Here is a 19,220-nt window from a genome sequence, read left to right as displayed (position 1 = left end):
GCGTGTGTGTGTGTGTGTGTCCGTGTGTATATGTGTGTGTGTCCTTCTCCACCTGGAGGTTTGGTTTGTTTGCAGACAGCGGGGGATTGCCGTGCCGAGCCGAGCGGCAGGGGCGTGAGAGGCGGATGCTGCGAGCGTAGGGGCTGGGTACCAACCAGGAGCATCACCGCACTCGCCACGGTAATGTCAAATGGGCAGGCTTCTCAGCTAACCTTCATTTCTGCGGCATTTCCTCTCCTGGCTCTAGTATAATGTCTCAATATGGCTATAGGCAGCTATTTAGCCCAAGCTGGTAATGTGTGTCAATACTAGCCTGCAATGTAAATGGGCTGATTCTTGTCGCATAGCATGTTTCTCTGGTCCTGGATGTTATGTGCTGCATGAACAACCTGTGAACAGATGGAGTCTCATGTTATAGCCGTGTTACATCTCCTCGTTTTATTTTTCTCTTCTATATGTGCTCTGTAGCCCATCAATCACTGCAGCAATGGAAAAATGTAGAGGCTTGTTATGTCAGTGAGAGCTGGACGCCCCCCCCCAAGGAGTCATTTTTTTAGTTGTGGCTACTGCCACAAGACAGCAGCTGCATTGTTTTAACCTAACAAACCACAATTAAAACATGGGAAAACACCCACACAGCCACAGAGAAAACCTGGTCTAGCGACACACACATACACACGCAAGACCAGGTATGTGCATGCTCCATAGGCTATTCCAGGCTCTCTAACTGCAAGCGTGTCAGTCTGATTTTGAGGAGAGCCAGAATACAGCATTATGGGGTGGACATGAATATACTTATGGATTATTGGTTCATTCATGCTGATTCAACATGCAGCTCCAGTTTTAGATCGTTATGTGGAGGCTGTTGCTCCCAGGCCTTCGTCAGAGGTTACATGCATGACACTTTAGTGGTGATTTTCTTGCACAAACAACACGCAGCAATGTAAAGCCCTCTATGCACCATCTGATAGACCTGATCTCTGTTTCTGTCTGTCTACCTGTCTCTCTCTCTCTGTCTTGTTATAGTACCTATCTTGTCCACTGCTGATCAGTTGTTGATGCATGTACTGTATTCCTCCCCCTCTTTCCTCACCCCACCCTGTTACCCACCTCTACTTCTGCCTTTCCTTTTCTCCCTCAGATGGCCAGAATGAATTTTCTCTCCTTCCTCCTCCTTTGCTTGACTTCGGTTGCCAATGGCAACAAAGGTCAGTTCCTCATCCTTTTGACTGTTAATTGTGAAGTGTTGACATAATGATTTACTTTGCCATGGGGGCGCGTAGACCTGTCGAGGTTTTCAGACGGGGCCATGGCTGTTTTGCCCTGACGTGCACTGGATGACTTTATTGTTACCTGTCATATGTGTCAGAATTAGACGTAGCTTCAGTTTCCTTGTTACATAAACAGGGCATTTGCGATTTCATACATACACCTTTTATACATTGTGTGTTTCATCTTCATGACCCAGTGTGCATGTGCCTGCTTCACCTGTGCTGTGACTCTGAGAAGATGATAAATCTGTTTGCCCGTCTATAGCAGATTTATCGCCCTGGAAAACCATGACTCTGATTCAACATCACTGTTCCAATGATTATCGTGCTGGTGGAAGGCGAATGTAACAGACAGCGTGGAGGGAGAATGTCAGAGAAGGAGGCAGAGGAGAGCGATGCAGGGAAGACGAGGAGATTGAAGGAGAGATGGAGTGTCAGAGAAGCACAGGCGGAGAAGGGGGGCAGACACAGAGGAGAAAGAGCTGTGACAGGAGAGGACGTGGCCGAAAAGACGCAGGCTGATAAGGAGGGAGGAGGTGGTGGAGAGAGAGGTGGAATGTGAGATCAGGTGACACGGGGGAAAAAAGAAAAGTGTGAGATAGTGGACCATTTGTGTATATACGTGTGTGTGTGTGAGGGAGGGAGGGAGACGGACAAGGAGGGGAGGGGTGAGTGTTGTGGAGCAATAGAGTGACAGAGAGAGGGGGAGTGCCAGGGGAGACAGAGATGGAACGGGATGCCTCTCAATCTGTAATCCCGGATGTAATCCACGGGCCTGATGCTCAGATTAATGCTATATAGCAGAGGAGGGAGGGAGGAGATCAGCTGAGGTGACAGAGGGTGGGAGATAAATGACCAAAAAAGAGACACGACAAGAGGACTGTGGAAATAGAGGAGACGGAGGAGGAGTCAGTGTCAGGGTGGACCTTGAGAGGAGAGGATGAATATCTTGGATGTTTCCCTAATTTAAATAATTATTTTGCCAGTGTTTGACAGTAAATATTTAGGCAATGCTCTTATATGGCTGCTTGTGTTTTTTATCTTCTGTTGGTAAATGAAAAAAATTGTGATGGATGAACAACTGAACTGAAATCCTTTTCTAAAGTAAAAGTATCTAGGCCTGCAACTAATGATAACATAAAACAAAGACAAGCAGCAAATCTTCACGACTGAGAATGTTTGCCTTTTTTAGTAAATCACTTAAATGACTAATCACTTACTAAAATAGCTGCCGATTCTCTGTCTGTTGACTAATCAATTAATCACCTAATCGTGTCAGCACTTTAAAATACCAACAAGTAAACATCCTGCGTTAGCAAAATTTGCTTTATTTGCTTTGCTTAAAGTCTCTAAAAGTCAGGTATTGTATTGGTTCTGTAAGTGAAAATTCTCAAACGATACCCAGCCCTGTCTTTGAAGACAGAGCAGTTTGATCAGATCTAGAACCAGCAGCGTCGACTCTCCTGTCACAGACAAGGCGGTGAAATTAGTTCCAGTTAGATTTTCTGGAAAATTCACTGTGAAGACAACAAAGCAATATTGCTAAACACAAGTCTTGTGCCTCTGTCTGATTTCAAACTCTGTAGCTCCAGCGTTAAGAGATTGAGGACAACAGAGGAAAGGCACTCCGGCTTTTGTTTTTGCTCTTTGCTGAACTGTAAAATCGTCATCCTTCTGGCTTATTAACTTGGCCTTTGATCATTCAGCGCAGAACATTCACCACAGTGATGAATAATTAATTCGCAATTAAAGGTTAAATTCACAGTAAACCTCAGGCATTTGATTTTGACTGGGCTGTTTTTTAGGGCATTATTGTGCAGCGCCTGTGCAAGGCCAGTTTCGCTGATTGATACGAGCAATATACCGCTCTGTGTGTGATAAGGTGAAATCTGACTGGCTTTAATTATACTGCCAACCTGGAAGGTGTGCAGAACGGCACTTGATGTGGACGAGAGGAGGTGGTCTATATGGGGAAAGGCTTTCTGCCTGAAAAGAAATCTGTGAGGGTGTGAATGCGATTAAACTGTGTCTTTGTGGTCACACACAGGCATACATTGTGTATTTTTCCACTCATGCACACTCTCACCATGTCCTTGCCCATAATGGAGTGTTAAAAATAGACATGTTGGTTCCTTCTAATTGCTCCATTTAACCCAAAGCCTCTTCGGTCTCTTCTCTGTGCCGTTCAGCCAATAAGCACAAGCCATGGATCGAGACAGAGTACCAGGGGATTGTCATGGAGAACGACAACACCGTGCTGCTCAATCCCCCACTCTTTGCCCTGGACAAAGATGCTCCACTTCACTATGCTGGTAACACCAACAGCAATAAACAGCATAGAACAATATAGGAGGAGAGAACTGGCAGAAACTACTCTCAGATATTTAAACTAGTCCATGAATGTGCTTGAAATTCCACTGAACTGGGTATGAAGAAAAATAGGTCAAATCAAGTGTTTGCGTAGCCAAATTGAAAATCGTCTCACCAGGCCAAATTGAAAACGATCTAACTTTGATTTTGCAGACAGGACGACACTGCAGCTGTGTGACCAATTTGAGGATATGATTTATTTTTAGTAAGCATGACGCTTATTATTACGGAGAGAAGTTTGGAGCTGATGCCGGCCATATTTCCCAACAGGCAGTCTAAATATTAAAAGCATTGTATTCAGTCACAGCGTCCACTATTTTTAGACCATCATAGTGTAATTCAACTCCTCATTGCAAGAGCAGGCAGCAGCACCCTGCCTCTGCAGCCTGATGAAATAAGGTTATCGTGTTTGCGCTCGGAGTCGTGAAAATAACCGTGTTCAGTCAAATTACAGCAGATCAGCTAGAATTACTCAGGGGCTCTGTGAAATTTATTGGGCTCATGTCAAGAAGGAAGAGAAAATTAGCTGTTTGAGCACGAACCTTCCCTACCTTCGACTAATGTCAGGCAGGGAAGATTAACTGCTATTCTAAGGGTTTCATTTTGAGCACCGGCTGCAGTCTATTTTATTCTATTCTTCTAATGATTACTTGTGTCAGATAAAGTGGCACTTAAAGGAATTTCCAGATACCTCTCTGTGCTTTTCTGATAAAAGGCTAAAGGATATGACCTTAGCAGCACTTTTTGATATTTCACTTCTCAAATTGGCTCATGTCGGATTTATTTTTCCTAATTTATGCAATATAACCACTTAGAGAGTGTGGACATCTGAACTGATTTATTGGGCTGATTAATTGGCAGAATTTCTGTTAATATGTCTCTGGTTGTTGTAGCTGGAATCATAATAAGAACCTACAAAGTGCTTTACAGAACAGATGGGGGAAAAAGCATTAGAATAACACAAATGACTGAGTCAATAAAAAATTAGTTTTTAGTGGATAATTTGAAGGAAATCACTTTTTTAAGAGTAAGCTTGTTCCAAAATCTGGGGACGCTGACACCAAATCCAGGATCTCAGGTTGAGTGCAGGTACTGTATTTAAGAGCCCAGGAACTCACGAATGTATTATGGAGCCTGACTGTGAAGTGCTTTAAAGATAATGAGTAAACCCCCCAAAAACTCTGCTCTAAAATCAACTGGAGGCCAATGCAAAGAGGCTAAATGTGGTGTTATGTAATCTCTTATTTGGTCTCATTAAATTTAAGATTTTTAACTTTCAGTCAGAGAAAGATGATCTGAATAATGATTGAATTTTTTAAGCAGAATGATACTAATAAAAAATTGACTGACGTGATATTTCCCCTCCTCACACATCACTCCTCCCTCTCCCAGGTGAAATTTGTGGCTTCCGGGTTCATAATGGCCCCTCGGGATCAGGTTCGGTCCAGTTTGAAGCTGTGGTTCTGGACCGCTCCACTGGCGAAGGTCTGGTCCGGTCCAAGGAGCCACTGGACTGTGAGAGCCAGCGGGAGCACAGCTTCACCATCCAGGCCTACGATTGCGGGGAGGGACCTGATGGAGTCAACAGCAAGAAATCTCACAAGTTAGAGCACATTCCTCCTTCTCCTCCACAATTTAACTAGAAGATATTTCATGTTTTTAACAGCAACTGCAGTGTTTTCCTTTGGCTGTGCACTGTAAAGACTATCCAGTCATTTCTGCTCCCTGTTATTACAATAATCCGTTTCTCTCTGCTCGTGTTTTGCTTCCCACTCCTCCTTCCCTCAGGGCCACCGTGCATGTTCGTGTAAACGACGTCAATGAGTTCTCCCCCGTGTTCGTCGAGCGTCGCTACGAGGCCTCGGTCCCAGAAGGGCGTCTGTTTGACCGAATCGTGCGCGTGGAGGCTCTGGATGCCGACTGCTCCCCACAATACAGCCAGATTTGCTTCTATGACATCATCACTCCCAATGTGCCCTTCGCTATTGACAACGATGGTGAGATATGTTTCATCTTGTAGCTGTAAATCATGGGAAGCTGGAATAATAGACCTATTGCTGTTTGTCATTCTCTGCTTAACAGAAAAATAATAACAGAAAAAAATTATTCTCCCCCCAGTCACCTTATTATTTTGTTTGCTGTCTGCACTCTTTGTTCTGCGTGGCCTTGGTTGCAAGCCGAGTCACTAAATTCAATTTTCAGTTCAGTATTCAAAGCCTAAACTCCTAATGTCCTCGATACGTGAAAAACACACCAGATACTGCTGCAATATTGATGTCTGCATAGCGACAGAGTGAAAAGAATGGCAGGTACCTAATTCCTCTCACAGGTGGAAACCAAAAGATGTTAAAATAGACTTTGAGTGGGTGGATCATTGTTCTGTCTCTGCATAAACATTGCAGCAGCTGTTTGGTTTAATATAGCATCCTTTTGTTGCGCGCTGCTCGTAGATTCCCTAAATTCTTCATAGGGAAAGAATAAATGTCACAAATTGTTACTGGATCAGTTGTGGCCATTTTGTGATGTGACACAGCAGCTGAGGAGGACCCTGTTTTAGGATGACTCTGCAGAATTGTCCTGGACTTGGAGGGTTTTGCGAAAAAAAATGAGCAGCTCCTTTCATTTTTGGGTCAGACTGGTACTGCAGCACAGAGACCTTTTGTTCCAAGCTTGTTCAGATGCTGTAGGCTTGTCATTGTCTGTTTTTTTCCCTCTTACTTTGTCTTCTCTGTTGCTACCACTATCTCTTTCATCCCTCTGGTTCTCCTCTCACCATGTCACGGCATCTTCTCTCTTACATATTGTTTGTCGGCTGGCACGCTGAGCACTGTCTGCCTATCACAGTTGCACTCTCTTACCTTCATCTCTAAAAACAGGAAAACCCTTCAGTTTTCATTCTGTCCAGCCCAATTTATCCTCTTATGCTTTTTACATTTCTATTTCTGAATGTCGTGCACAAAACCGGAGAGTGGCTCTGTTAATACGTATGTGCCATGACAAAAGCTTCATCAATGAGTGCTTCGTGTGTGCTTTACTTTCAGCATCACACGCTTGTTGTTGATGACTAAACCTTCTATTTCTGTTTCCCTTTCATTCTTTGTTTCGTCATCTCTTGTCCTTTCTGTCTTTCTTTCTTTGTCTCTGTCTTTCTCCAAGGTAACATTAAGAACACAGAGCCGCTGGATTCGAAGCATCAGCGTGTTCACACCTTCTGGGTGACCGCCTTTGACTGTGGAAAGAACCGCGCTCAGGCTGACGCCCAGGTTGTTGTCACGGTCAAGCCGTCCTGCAAACCCGGATGGATCGGTAATCAAAGTCAAAAATCGCCCTGCTTCTGTCCTGATTATTATCCTTGGATAATTCTCATTAGACTGTAGGGATGTGTTTTAGTCATCTAATCTGTTGCTTTTTGGTTAAAACTATCACTTTGAGTTGGAATGTGCGTGGGCTGCCGCCTGGATGAATCACCTTTGCATGTTTATATCAAGAGCTGCATTTAAAAGAGGGGGTGCTGAAGTTAAGTAATATCAAGGGAAGGTAATTAATTAAACTGTGATAAAATATTTATAGAATCATACATAATACCACTTCACTTTCTCTGGGTTTTATTGACATTAGATTAGAACAGGCATCTGGCATGTTTTTTTTTCATGTCAGTTTCCAGCTAAGTTGTCCTTTTTTTTTCTTTTTTTTTTTAACTGAGTACATTCTCTCTCAGATAATGTTTGGCAAGTGAATAGTTTGAGAGTGAAAATAAAAAGCTCACTGCATTAACAGGTCCATCACTGGGCTCCACCTATTATAAATCTGGGCTTTTGCTTTGCTCCATCTCATAAAGCTCCCATACTTTTTAAATCCAAATGAACCATCTTACTGTGTCTTACTGTTTTTAGGATGGACCAAGCGTGTAGAGTACACACCCGGGTCAGGTAGCATCCCCCTGTTCCCCAGTTTGCATTTGGAGACCTGTGAGGAGACCGTGTGGAACATCCAGGCCACCGTAGAGCTCCAGACCGGCCACATTGGGAAGGGCTGTGACAGAGACAGCTACTCTGACAGATCTGTGCGCCGACTGTGTGGTGGGTTCTGCTTTCCTCCTCAAAATATGTGACTAACTGGAAGTCAAAATCTGTTTCATTAATGTCCACCTCTCTTTTTCTTTCACCAGGTGCTGTCAGGGGAGAAGTAGACCTGCTCCCACCTCCATCTCCTGCAGCCAACTGGACCTCAGCTCTGCCCACCCTCCCCTCCTCTGACTCATCTCTGGTCTTCTCCTTCAACGGATCCAACCATGTTGCTGTGGTGCCGGATTCGGTTGTCTCAGCACTGTCAGGCGACCACTTCACCCTGCAGCTGTGGATGCGAAGGGGTGGTGCCAACATCCAGCCTGCGACCACCCAGACCAGAGGAAATCGCAAAGAGGAGGAGACCATCCTGTGCAGCACTGTCAAGAACGGTGTGTTTCATAGTAGAGTCATGGTTTTCATAGTATTTGAAGGGATTTAAGAGTGTTTTCAAATGTGTGGAGATTGTAATGGGCAATTTTGGTAAGTAAAGCTATTAAAATGTTGCTTCTTTCTCTAATTCTGAGAAGGTTGCCCACTCAAATCCCCAGACCTGCAGAGAAAATCACACCTGGAAAAAAATAAGCTGAACTGTTTATAGCTTTAACCACTGCTATTAAGGTGCACTTAACTCCCAGCTGGACCACTTGAGCAGCCAAGTGGACAACAGAACAACAGTAAAACACTGTAATTGTGTCAGGTAGAATACTGTATCATGTGAGTATTTTCAACTGTATGACTTTGTATGGGCATCGCTGAATAGAAGCATGTTCAGCAAATGTTCCCTCTTTCAAAACAGAAATTACATTAAAATCTATAATAATAATAATAATCTATAATAAAAAAGCTGTGATTGGTCTCTGGAGAAATGCTTGGTAATGTCAAGATTTTTTATCTTATGTTTCTTTTCTTGTCTTCTGCTCCACAGATGACTCCTTCTCCCACTACTCCCTCTCCGTCCACGGCTGCCGCCTCTCTCTCTTCTACTGGCCCGACGTCTCAGCCGCACGCCCTGTCAAGTTCTTGTGGAAACTGGAGCAGGTACTGGGGGAGCGGCAACACTTAGCTTTGATGTTCTCACTTGCTCTGTTTCTTCTGTGTCTGTACCTTGAAATTGAACTGAAATGAAGGAAATGCAGCAGTTTTTTAATTATTATTTATTTATCTATCATGTCAGACATCTGGCCCATTCATCATGGGATAACAAGACACTGCTGTTTCACAAAATATGCTTTATCTTCTGACAATACACATACAAAAACATAAAGTATTACACACTTCCCAGTAGAAAAGGACAATAGAGTACAAAATGAAACACAAATAAATAACATAATAATTTAACATGAATAAATATGTTGTATTTCCTTCTTAGTCTTTAGAGCGTTGATCATGTGGTAAACTTGCATACCTGCATGGATGTGAGAATGATGCGGTTTGGTGTGGGGGCTGGGGGTTTTGTTTTGACTGAAGCCACTGGTCCCAGACAGATTGAAGCAGCATGGATTAAAGGATGCTGAGCTGATACAGAGAAGATTTGTTAAATCCCTCTGTCTGAACCACAATGTCTTATTACCCCAGTCTTTCCTTTCTACCCCTCTGTCTGCATAACTCCCCCTTCTTTCTTCTTTGCATTCCTTCTGTTTTCACTGTATCTATAGAAAGAAGGTTAGAACAAATGTGCAGAACTTTACAACATTGACCAGTGGTGGAAAGTAACTAAGTACATTTATCTTGCAGCTTTAGTTCCATCTTACTTTTTAGATTAAGATTTAACATTAAAAAACCAGGATCAGTTTCTACCAAAAAGACAGTTCCAATCCATTGTCCAAAAAAGGAAAGCAAAGCATCGTAAAGCCTCAGTCCCAGGAGCCATTTTTCTGCAGAATGAGTAATTTTGCTTTTCATACTTTCAGTGCATTTTACAGCTGATACTGCTGTGCTTTTACTTAATTATGATTATGACAGCAGTATTTTTACATTGTCGTATTAGTGCTTCTACTTTTGTAAAAGATCTGAATCCTTCTTTCACCTCTGATATTCATAAACCTGTAAATGCAAGATATTTCAGCAGTTTCCTTTGTGTTCAGGCTTCGTCTTATCTCCGTCCAACAGGTGTGTGACAGCGAGTGGCATCATCTTTCACTCAGTGTCCAGTTTCCCTCTGTGACCCTGTATGTGGATGGTGTGACCTTCGACCCCGCCCTCATCCATGACAATGGAGCCATCCCCAACCCTGCCCCCCGACAGAGGATGTTCATCGGCGCCTGCTGGGGTAAGGCACAGAAATTTATGCTCAATGAATTCACAACTGACATACATTTCACATTTCATCCCAGCTTAATGATGGTTTTTGACAGAAATTAATGCAAGCACAGAGCGAGGAATCCAGATTTTTTTTTTCTGCATAAATGCTATGAGCAGCAAATGTGTTTGCTTCCCACTTTGCATTCCTCCGTTAACCGAAATGTCATTTAAATCACGCATCACCAAAGATAGCAGGTTGCCATTTTTGGCATAAACAACGGCAAGTTACAAACCCTCATAAGGCCTCTCAAGACAATCTGCTGAGAAATTTTCTGCCTCGCGCCTTTCACTCCCTCATTTCACTCAGTTATAATTTGGCTGATGCATTTTGTCTTTGAGGGCTAATAATATAAGTGACACATCAATTATTCAGGACAGCAGAGCAACACAACGGCCAGACAGCTATCAGCCACTTACACCCAAACCACTGGTTAAAATGGGAAACCCTGGCTGCCAATTAGTGCTGAAACACACACACACTCACACACTCACACACACACACACACACACTGACAGTCTCTCATCTACAGTGGAAGCCGCTCTGATGCCTGCGTGGCAGCAGCTGCTGCTAGATAATGAGGAGTTGGTGCATTTTCAAATATCGTCTACAGCTTTTTTGCTTGCATTGTCTTACTCATGCCAGCTCGTTTCATTTATTTATATATTTTTTCATTCTTCCTGTCAATCTGTGGCACCTCCAGTCTTCCTCTCACTGCCTTTTCAGAGCTTGCTGCATTTGAGTGTCTCTCTCAGTGTTTTCTCTTTTTCTATTCCCTTTTGTCCCTCTCTGGTTTTCCCTGCAGAGCCCGAAGACAAACAGAAGGAGATACTAAACAACACCATCCCAGAGGGTAAAGACTCAGGTGACCTCCTTGTTTTCACTCCATTGTCTGCATGAGTGTGTGCAGTCTGCCATTTCTCTGTGTCATTGTCGGTGTATTATTTAATCTGCATATTGAAAGGTGAATGGGTTGTTATTATATGTGTTTACACTTTATTGTCTCTGGTCTTTAGTGAAGTATGTAGGTGGTTACCATGGCCTGTTGTCTGGGGTGACGGTGCGTCCCGGCAGCGTGGAGCCTCACAGTGTGGTGGAGTGTCTGTATGCCTGCAGGGAGGGCCTGGACTTTGGAGACCTGGAGACTCTGGGCTCTGGCATGAAGGTAACACTTCAGAGAACTGGATCATACCACATTAAAGAGAGAGAGGATTCAAAAAGAGTCTAGAATTAACACATATCTCACATATATACATACAACTCCTTTCATCTTTCATCTTCATTTCTCCAGTACACCATGCTTTACTCTCCAAACCTTTTCAGCTACCTTGTCTTCACCAGTGCTGTGTTTCTGGTTTCCTAATATACACCCCATCGATCAGTTGTGTGGCTTATTGATCACCACAGACACTAAGTATAGAAGTAAGAACAATATAAATAACCATAATTCAAAGCATTTATTATCAAAATAGTCTTTACAAATAAAGTATGTCAAATGTAATTTTCCTGGCTATTTTTTCACAATACAGTATATTTAGAGTTCTTACATCTCTCAATATGCTCTCTTAAGGAGAAACCTCTATAAATCTCTAAGTCTTTACCATTGCCAGCAAACATATCACGAACAGTTTTTTATTCTTTTCATAAATTCTGAGTTTTTACTGTCTGATGTTTATGGACATGATGTGTTACATTTGTTTTGGGTTGGACAATCAGCTCATAACAGTTTTGCCAGAAGGGATGTCACAATTGACTTTGCCTTCAGTGTGTTTAATTTGTGTGCACATCTTGGTTTCACTTGTCTGTGCAAATTTAGTTTTGCTTTCATACTCGCTGTTTCTGGTTTTTAGATTATTGCAAACACAAATAGTTGTTTAAGTTGCCAAATGTGTTTCTAATCTCCTCTAGTGGTAGTTTGGGTGATCAGATCTTTGTGTGTCTGAAGAATTTAGACTTTTGTTCTGTTTTATGTGATCACACAGGATGTGTGTCAATGCTGGGTCTAAGAGGGGTCAAAAACTAATATGTCGGCTAATACTATTATTCCTCTGCTCTTATATCTTCTCAGAAGAACGTTACCCTGTATTGAACTAGATTCAAGAAGATGAAGTCTTTTCTACTTTTCTGTGCTATAGGTGTAAACCATAATGTGTCCAGTTTTGTCTTGAGCCTTGGTAACATGATGCAAATTAATATCAATGTGTAGATTAGTGTGAACTTTTCAAGAGTGCCCTTTGACCTTGCAGGTCCATGTGAACCCCAGCCAGTCTGTGTTAGTGCTGGAAGGAGACGACATTGAGAGCTTTAACCGTGCAGTGCAGCAGGTCACCTACAGAAACTCTCTACGCTTCGCCACGCCTGGAGTCCGACCCCTCAAACTCACCACCTCACTCAGGTATGCACAGAAACACAAATGAATGAGGGCGTGTCCATTATGCATGGACGTCTGCAACCACACAGATAAAAATCAATCATAGAGTAGGTGCAGTTACTGATTTACCACCAAGAGTAGAACAGACCAGAATGCAATGCAAACGCAAGATGGCCATCACAAGCGCAAACCAATATTCAACTTTCCAGTGTATGTATGTTCATACTATGTGGGTGTTTTTCAAAAGTAACTGCAAAATGCATGCAACTGACTGCAAGCGGGGGAAGACACGGCAGACTGAGGGAACGTGACATCACAAAAGCTAAAGTGGAAAGCTTTGAACATCACTAATGTTACATCAGAAACTTGTTCGCCGTGTATCTGAGCACTGAATTTTTCCTCTAGCAGTTTGTAGCAGGCAGATCAAGAGTCATTCTCTGGCCTTTGCTGCCTCATTCTCCTTTGACATTTAACTCATCAAACATGGACCTTGCCTCAGCTGTGATAAGGATTGGTATGAAAGAAATGATTACATAGAGAATATGTCAAAGCAAGAGATAACAAGGAATATCTTATCTCTTTGTATGTTCAGCAACCAAGTAACTTTTAGTAACTGCAGGGGCCAAATTCTTTGTACCTGGTCTTACAGTAACTGAGGTTGTTGAAGGATTACAATTAACAAACTGTTTCACTGGTTGTTCTCTTTTTAGTGTAGAGCAATGAGTATAGAACCAATTATCTGTTATCCCAATGTCATTCACTTCATATTATCAGCATGTTTCTCTACAATTAAGAATATTTCTAACTGTTCAAAATTTCACCATTATTACCTTATAGATTAAAAAATTGAAATTGTGGTTGGTATGCCCAGCACAACACTGTTCAGCTCTTGCACGGTCCCAGAAAACTATTGCACACTGGTTCAGTGTGCATCACGCTGAATCACCTGGCTGTGAAATAAAAAGCACACAAACTACGTTTCCGGGTCAGTGATCAACCATGCTTAACAACTGTGTACTGCCTCTCTGGCTTTAGCAGTCACTTTTAGCTGATGAAATATTAATTCACCTTGGGAAGTACAGTCCAGTGCGTATACTATGTGGTATATTGTGTATTTAGACTAAAACTAGCAGCCTGCCGATAAATTGGATCTCATCAGACTCTCAGCCTGTGCACATAAATTCTTATTACTGTCTTTGGGGACTGTTGTTTTTGTCACATGTATATAAGATTATATGATTACCAGGCCACAAGTCGGTGCTGGAGGGTTTTTTTTTTCCACCAACTGTTTTTAAGATTCCAGTGATTCAAGGTCATGAACAGTTTTTTTTCCTTGGTTTCTGCTGAAGTGCACCAGAGTTTTTTTTTTCCCTTCAGCGTGGTTTATTGCGTGTGTGAAGATTAGACTGATTTGAGGCCAGGAGTTACCCAGATGGCTGAACAGCAGGCCCTTCTGGAGAGGCCGATAGAAGCAGCTGCTCACTCTGATAGTGGAAATGTAACACACACACACACACACACACATACTCTATCTGCTTAATCCCCTTTCAGATATGATGCTGAATTATAGTGCAGATGAATAAATATATGTAAGCAGCCCATCATCAATCTGATTTGCTCTCCCTTTCTGGCAGGAAAATTAAATTTGTAACAGCAGAGCTACTGTGGTTTGACTTTTGCTATTTTCAATGTCACAACGGACCAAAGTTAACCACAGTCATGGTGGAATTAGGGAACTGGATTGTGAAAACATTGCACTGGATTTACTTCTCTTGGTGCACGCCCACTGTGCCAACTTTCTTAACATCACTCTGCCATGATGTTGCTAATTTGAGAACAAGACCAAACGTATACAGCCATGCTAGTAGTGATTTGAGTTAAAACTAACATTCTCACAATTGCCAAAGTTGTTATTATCCCCCCTGAGATAGACATTAAAGACTAAAAAAAAAAGTCAACCTCATTGTGGTGCTTGAGGAAAAGTCAGGGGGTCACCAAAGTCGGTAGGATTTATCCTCTGGGCAGCATGAATGTCTGTGAAAAATTTCATGGCAATACATCAAATTAGTTGCAGAGATATTTCAGTCTGGACCAAAGTGGTGGACCTTTAGAGCCACGTTGCAAGCATGGATAAAAAAAATTGCAGTGTTTGGTTTGGGATACACTGCAAATAGCTGATTTGTCAAACCAGTGACATTGGTTCTATGTCTTTTCAACACTCTCTCACTTCACCACACACACACACACACTTCTTTTCTCCCTGCCAGATGTTTCAATGAGGAGAGCTGCCTGTCCCTCAAGCAGCTGGAGGGCTATCTGGTGGTTCTCCAACCTGACGCCCCTCAGATCTCTCTATCTGGGGTCGGCCCTCATCTGGCTCGTCCTGCCCCTGAGTTCGAAGGTCCCCGCGGTGTCCCACTTTTCCCCGAGCTCCGCATCGTCTGTTCCCTGTCTCATGCTGTCAACACTGCTGCACAGGGGATGGAGGGTGGAGGTGAGTCATACATGAAACAGCTCCAACAATATCTTCTGTTTACCCCTTGGTTATACATCTGTTTATGGATATAAATTGATTCCAGAAGATTCTGCACTGATTTGTTTCTTAATGAAGTTGTCATTTGTCTCCTGCCCTTTCCTCCATCTCTTAGCTCTGATGTCCGACGCTGTGGCTCACACCTTGGATGGCTGTGAGGTCCAACCACTGGGGGAGGAGCTAAACCCAGAGAGGGAAGAGCTTCTAGTGGACATGGATGTTGTGCATGAGAGAGGACTGGAAATCATCAATACTACTGCTTACATTGCCATCACAGGTACAGCTGTCCATACTGAAATTGTCCACCTTCTACAGAAAGTCATCAACTGTATTATTATCTAGGAGATTGACATTAAATGTCACCTTTAACTGAGTCCTGCCCGGTTAAAATCTATAAGAATCGCAAAAACAAAGCACAAAATGCAGAAAACTCTGGTGTGAAATAACCAAAACTGAACTTGGGCAGAAATTTTGTTTTGATATAAATTATAAAATGTGTTTTCAACTTCTGCACTAAAGTTCTTTGAAATTCAATGTAATAGATTCACAATGACCTAAAAAGTAAAAGTCATTCATCCACTACAGCCACACCCAGCTGTCAAGAAGTAGCTGCTGACTGCTTTTGTCCTCTCCTCTTTCTCTTTACAGTCATCGTCTCAGTATTGACCCCCCTGTCTTCTTTTTTGTTTTGTTTTCTCTTTTTGCTTATGCCTCCCTTTAGGTGCCGAATCCATCTCTGTGTACGAGGACGTCCTTCGCTCAGTCCGCTACCGACTGGCAAAAGGCTCAGCCCGCTTTGAGAGGCGGTTCCGCCTGTCCTGCTCTGAGATGAATGGCAGATACACCAGCAATGAGTTGACTCTGGAGGTGAGAAGAAACATCACTCACATAACACCTGTGCTCTGCTGACACGAAGATTAAAATCCTTTGGATATGAGCCTGGAAGTTCATTCCTGACCTTTGGTAACAGTGTGTGCTTTGAGCTTTGATTATGTTGTTATATGTCCCTTCATTAGTGGCTGTGTTGTTGTGGAAAAAAACACACAATAACTGCATAGTTCTTCTTTCTTCTTCAGGTAAACTTCCTCCACTCTCTGGACAGTCTGTACCACCCGTCCCACCTGCTGGCCTCCCAGCAGCAGTTTCTTCATCCATCCCACCACGCTGGAGAGTTGAGTGGTCACACCCTGCCCAATCCACACCGCAACTCAGGTGACATTTCCCTCTCACTGGCTTTATACTTTCGTCTTATACTTTACAAACGCAATACAAGAGTGATGGATAGAAGTAATAAAATAAAAACAAAAAAGGCTAAACAAAAAGCACTGTTTTTTAAAGGTGTCCGTAGGGTTCTAAAAGTAATCACAGGACTTTGATTTGATGCGGAGCCAGTGTAACAAACAGTATGAGCGTGGTGTGGCAGGCACCTCTGGTGTTTCAGCTGTGCAGTAACTTCAGAATAATAGAATTATCAGGATGAATCATGGCCCCCACACAGTCTAACACCCTAGAATTTAAGTCTGCCTTTAAGGAGATGGTCAGACGTATATTTAATGGTACCAGTAAGTTTTTGGACGACAATGGCACAATTGGATTTGTTGAGAAAAATATACAATATTATCTTAATTCATTATCAATTAATCATTACTTGATATTTAACATTTAATTAATTATGATCTTCTAGATTATTTGCTATACATAATTGTCTTTCTTTTTTTTTCCTTTTTTGACAGTGGTACCAGGAGCAGCCACCGTTATCATAATGGTGTGCGTGGGTTTCCTGGTGGTCATGGTGATCCTGGGTGTTTTCCGAATTCGCTCCATCCATCGCCGTGGCGAAGGCGCCAGGGGCGGGGCCAAGGAGGGTAGCAGCCAGTGGGACGACTCTGCACTCACCATCATCGTCAACCCAATGGAGGTAAAAACCAGATCAGTAACTGATGTTGATTGATGAGACCTGTTAAGCTCTTGTTCTCATCCACACACTGATGTTTTCCACAGTCATATGAGTCTCGTATGGGAATCTGTGCTGACAACGAAGGGGAGGGGGAGGAGGAGGAGGAGGTAGCGGAGTCACCTGATGATACGAGCGACGACCAGCGAATCATTATCAAGAAAGAGGGGAGAGACGGCAACGCCCGTCGCTACTGAGCCACATGTATTTCTGCACCAGTTCTCATGGAAACCACAAACCGGCTCACCAGTCACACACTCAAACACTTTTAATATCAACGACTGCTGACACCACTAGTATAAGGAATGTATGCTTACAAACACTACGCACAACACACTCACTGTAATACTCTTGACACTCAACGCCATATGTGACCTATAGCCAACAACGGGCTGTTGTTCTCCACTTAAATGTTCAATGGCACAATGTATACAGTTAATGTAATTTAACCGCCTGAGCAAACCCCACCAAAATTGTACGTGGTGCACCAGTTCTAAATCACACGATGGTCATGTGTCTGTATAGTGTAATACTGATTGAATGAGATTTCTTTGCTTTTTTTTTTTTTTTTTTTAAAGATTGTATTTTATCTTTTGTTATCGAACACAGAATGAAATCTTTACAAAATGAAAACTGGAACAATCCGCAACATGCAGGCCTTGAATAGATCTGTAGGCAAAGACACGAGCCATGATCCTGACATGTCTCTGCACTTCCTTATTAGACTCACTCAAGAAGTCTGTGCACAAGCTCTTTTCTCCCTCTTTGCATCCTCTCTTGACACATTCCTCGACCACCGTCACCTGCAGAGTGAAGACAGTGAGGTCAGACATTACGGTCACTCAACAACTTATTCACAAAACTTAAAAAAAAAACAAAAAAACTTGCAGGTATTTTTCGCTTGGTATTGTGACTACTTTAGTGCTTCAGCTCCCAGCTATATTTTATGTGGGTCTGATGACAATATTCGAGGACTATCAACCAATAAACCTCATCCTTTACACAAGCTGGTACTTCTGCTATACTCCAACAATACAGACTAAAGTCCTCTCGGTGTTGAGACCATGCTATGTCAGTAAGGCTTCTGGCTCTTTGCAGCGTTTCAGCTCATACCATTAAATGACAAAACATCACCATCTACAAAAAAAAAACAAACTGGTGTAACCTGACCTCTGACCCCACCTCCTAGTGACCGCTGGAATGTCTCTAAATGATTCTCACTGCACTGTTTCACTCACTGCACACTCTTCTTACAATAACCGCAAGACATCACATGCAAACACACACAGAAACAAACACACAGACACACACACACTCCATAATGCTACCCCTGCTGTCTCCAGAATGTCAGCTCAGCTTGGGCAGTTTTGATTGTATTGATTGTAATGAATTTTCTGTACATACAATGATGAATATTATTATATTATTATTATTGTTATTACTATTATTATTGCAGCCACTCTTTCTCTTTTTCTGCACACTTTGAGAGGGAGCAGATCATGATTTTATTTTTTTTCTGTTTGAGTAATCACCTTTACAGCATCAGAAAACATAATAATAATAATAATAATAGTAGTAGTGATAAGGATGATAATCCCTGGCTTGATGAGTGTCTCTTAATTTGTGTGTAATATTGTTGTAATTTAAGAACTTGTCAATATCTGAGTCACAGAAAAAGGAGGGCACATTGTTGTGATAATTAGATACGTCTCACTCATTTTATCTTTCACACTTCCAGGTAATTTTTTTTCACATTTCGAATTTTTTTTTTTCTATTTCCACTCCATACAATATCTTTGGTTCAATGAATGTACAACTGTGTGCTTCTCCTCACCTCTCCCTACCCCCTTGCCTCCCTGCCTTCTTCCTCCACTTTTCCCTCACTCTCCCTCTGTGTCTCTTGCTGTCTGTCTGTGTAGCCTATCAATGTGCAGTGCTAAACCTGTCAGTAAATAAAGCCTGTTGTTTTTGAGTGTGATGTTAAGAAGGAATAAACATTGCATCGATTAATAACTTATATTACTACTATGTTACTATTGGAGCATTACCTGTAATTATTGATACAATGATGACATGGATTATGCTGACTAATTGTTATTGAGAAGTGTCAGAAAACATTACAAAATTCATAATAAAAACACTATATGACGTCTCCATGAGAACGATTTTTGTTACAGTAGGGTTCTCATTGAATGAAGTTACAGAATATTACAACCATTCTACTGCCTATGCAAGTTTAGTACCACATACAGTACTTATGCAGAACTGCATATAGACATAACAGTGGTGGTATGCAACTAAGTGCATTTACTCCTCACTCACAAAATGTACTTATTTCAAAGTACAAAATAATTA

General features: G+C 42.2%; 1 protein-coding gene across 1 annotated transcript; it reads left to right on the top strand.

The window, feature by feature from the left end:
* Window positions 1-1,141: 1,141 nt before the first annotated feature.
* Window positions 1,142-17,062, top strand: clstn3 (calsyntenin 3). Its single transcript, XM_041044172.1, has 18 exons — window positions 1,142-1,208; window positions 3,461-3,583; window positions 5,034-5,244; window positions 5,430-5,638; window positions 6,798-6,947; window positions 7,535-7,720; window positions 7,810-8,097; window positions 8,634-8,746; window positions 9,818-9,977; window positions 10,813-10,872; window positions 11,024-11,172; window positions 12,254-12,402; window positions 14,646-14,872; window positions 15,027-15,188; window positions 15,633-15,778; window positions 15,988-16,123; window positions 16,645-16,829; window positions 16,913-17,062. The coding sequence occupies exons 1-18, from the start codon at window positions 1,142-1,144 to the stop codon at window positions 17,060-17,062; spliced, it is 2,871 nt and encodes a 956-aa protein (XP_040900106.1).
* Window positions 17,063-19,220: the final 2,158 nt, after the last annotated feature.

The sequence above is a fragment of the Toxotes jaculatrix genome, chromosome 8 (assembly GCF_017976425.1).
Source record: "Toxotes jaculatrix isolate fToxJac2 chromosome 8, fToxJac2.pri, whole genome shotgun sequence".
NCBI classification, from domain to species: Eukaryota; Metazoa; Chordata; class Actinopteri; family Toxotidae; genus Toxotes; species Toxotes jaculatrix.
This window is presented reverse-complemented; position numbering and strand designations above follow the sequence as displayed.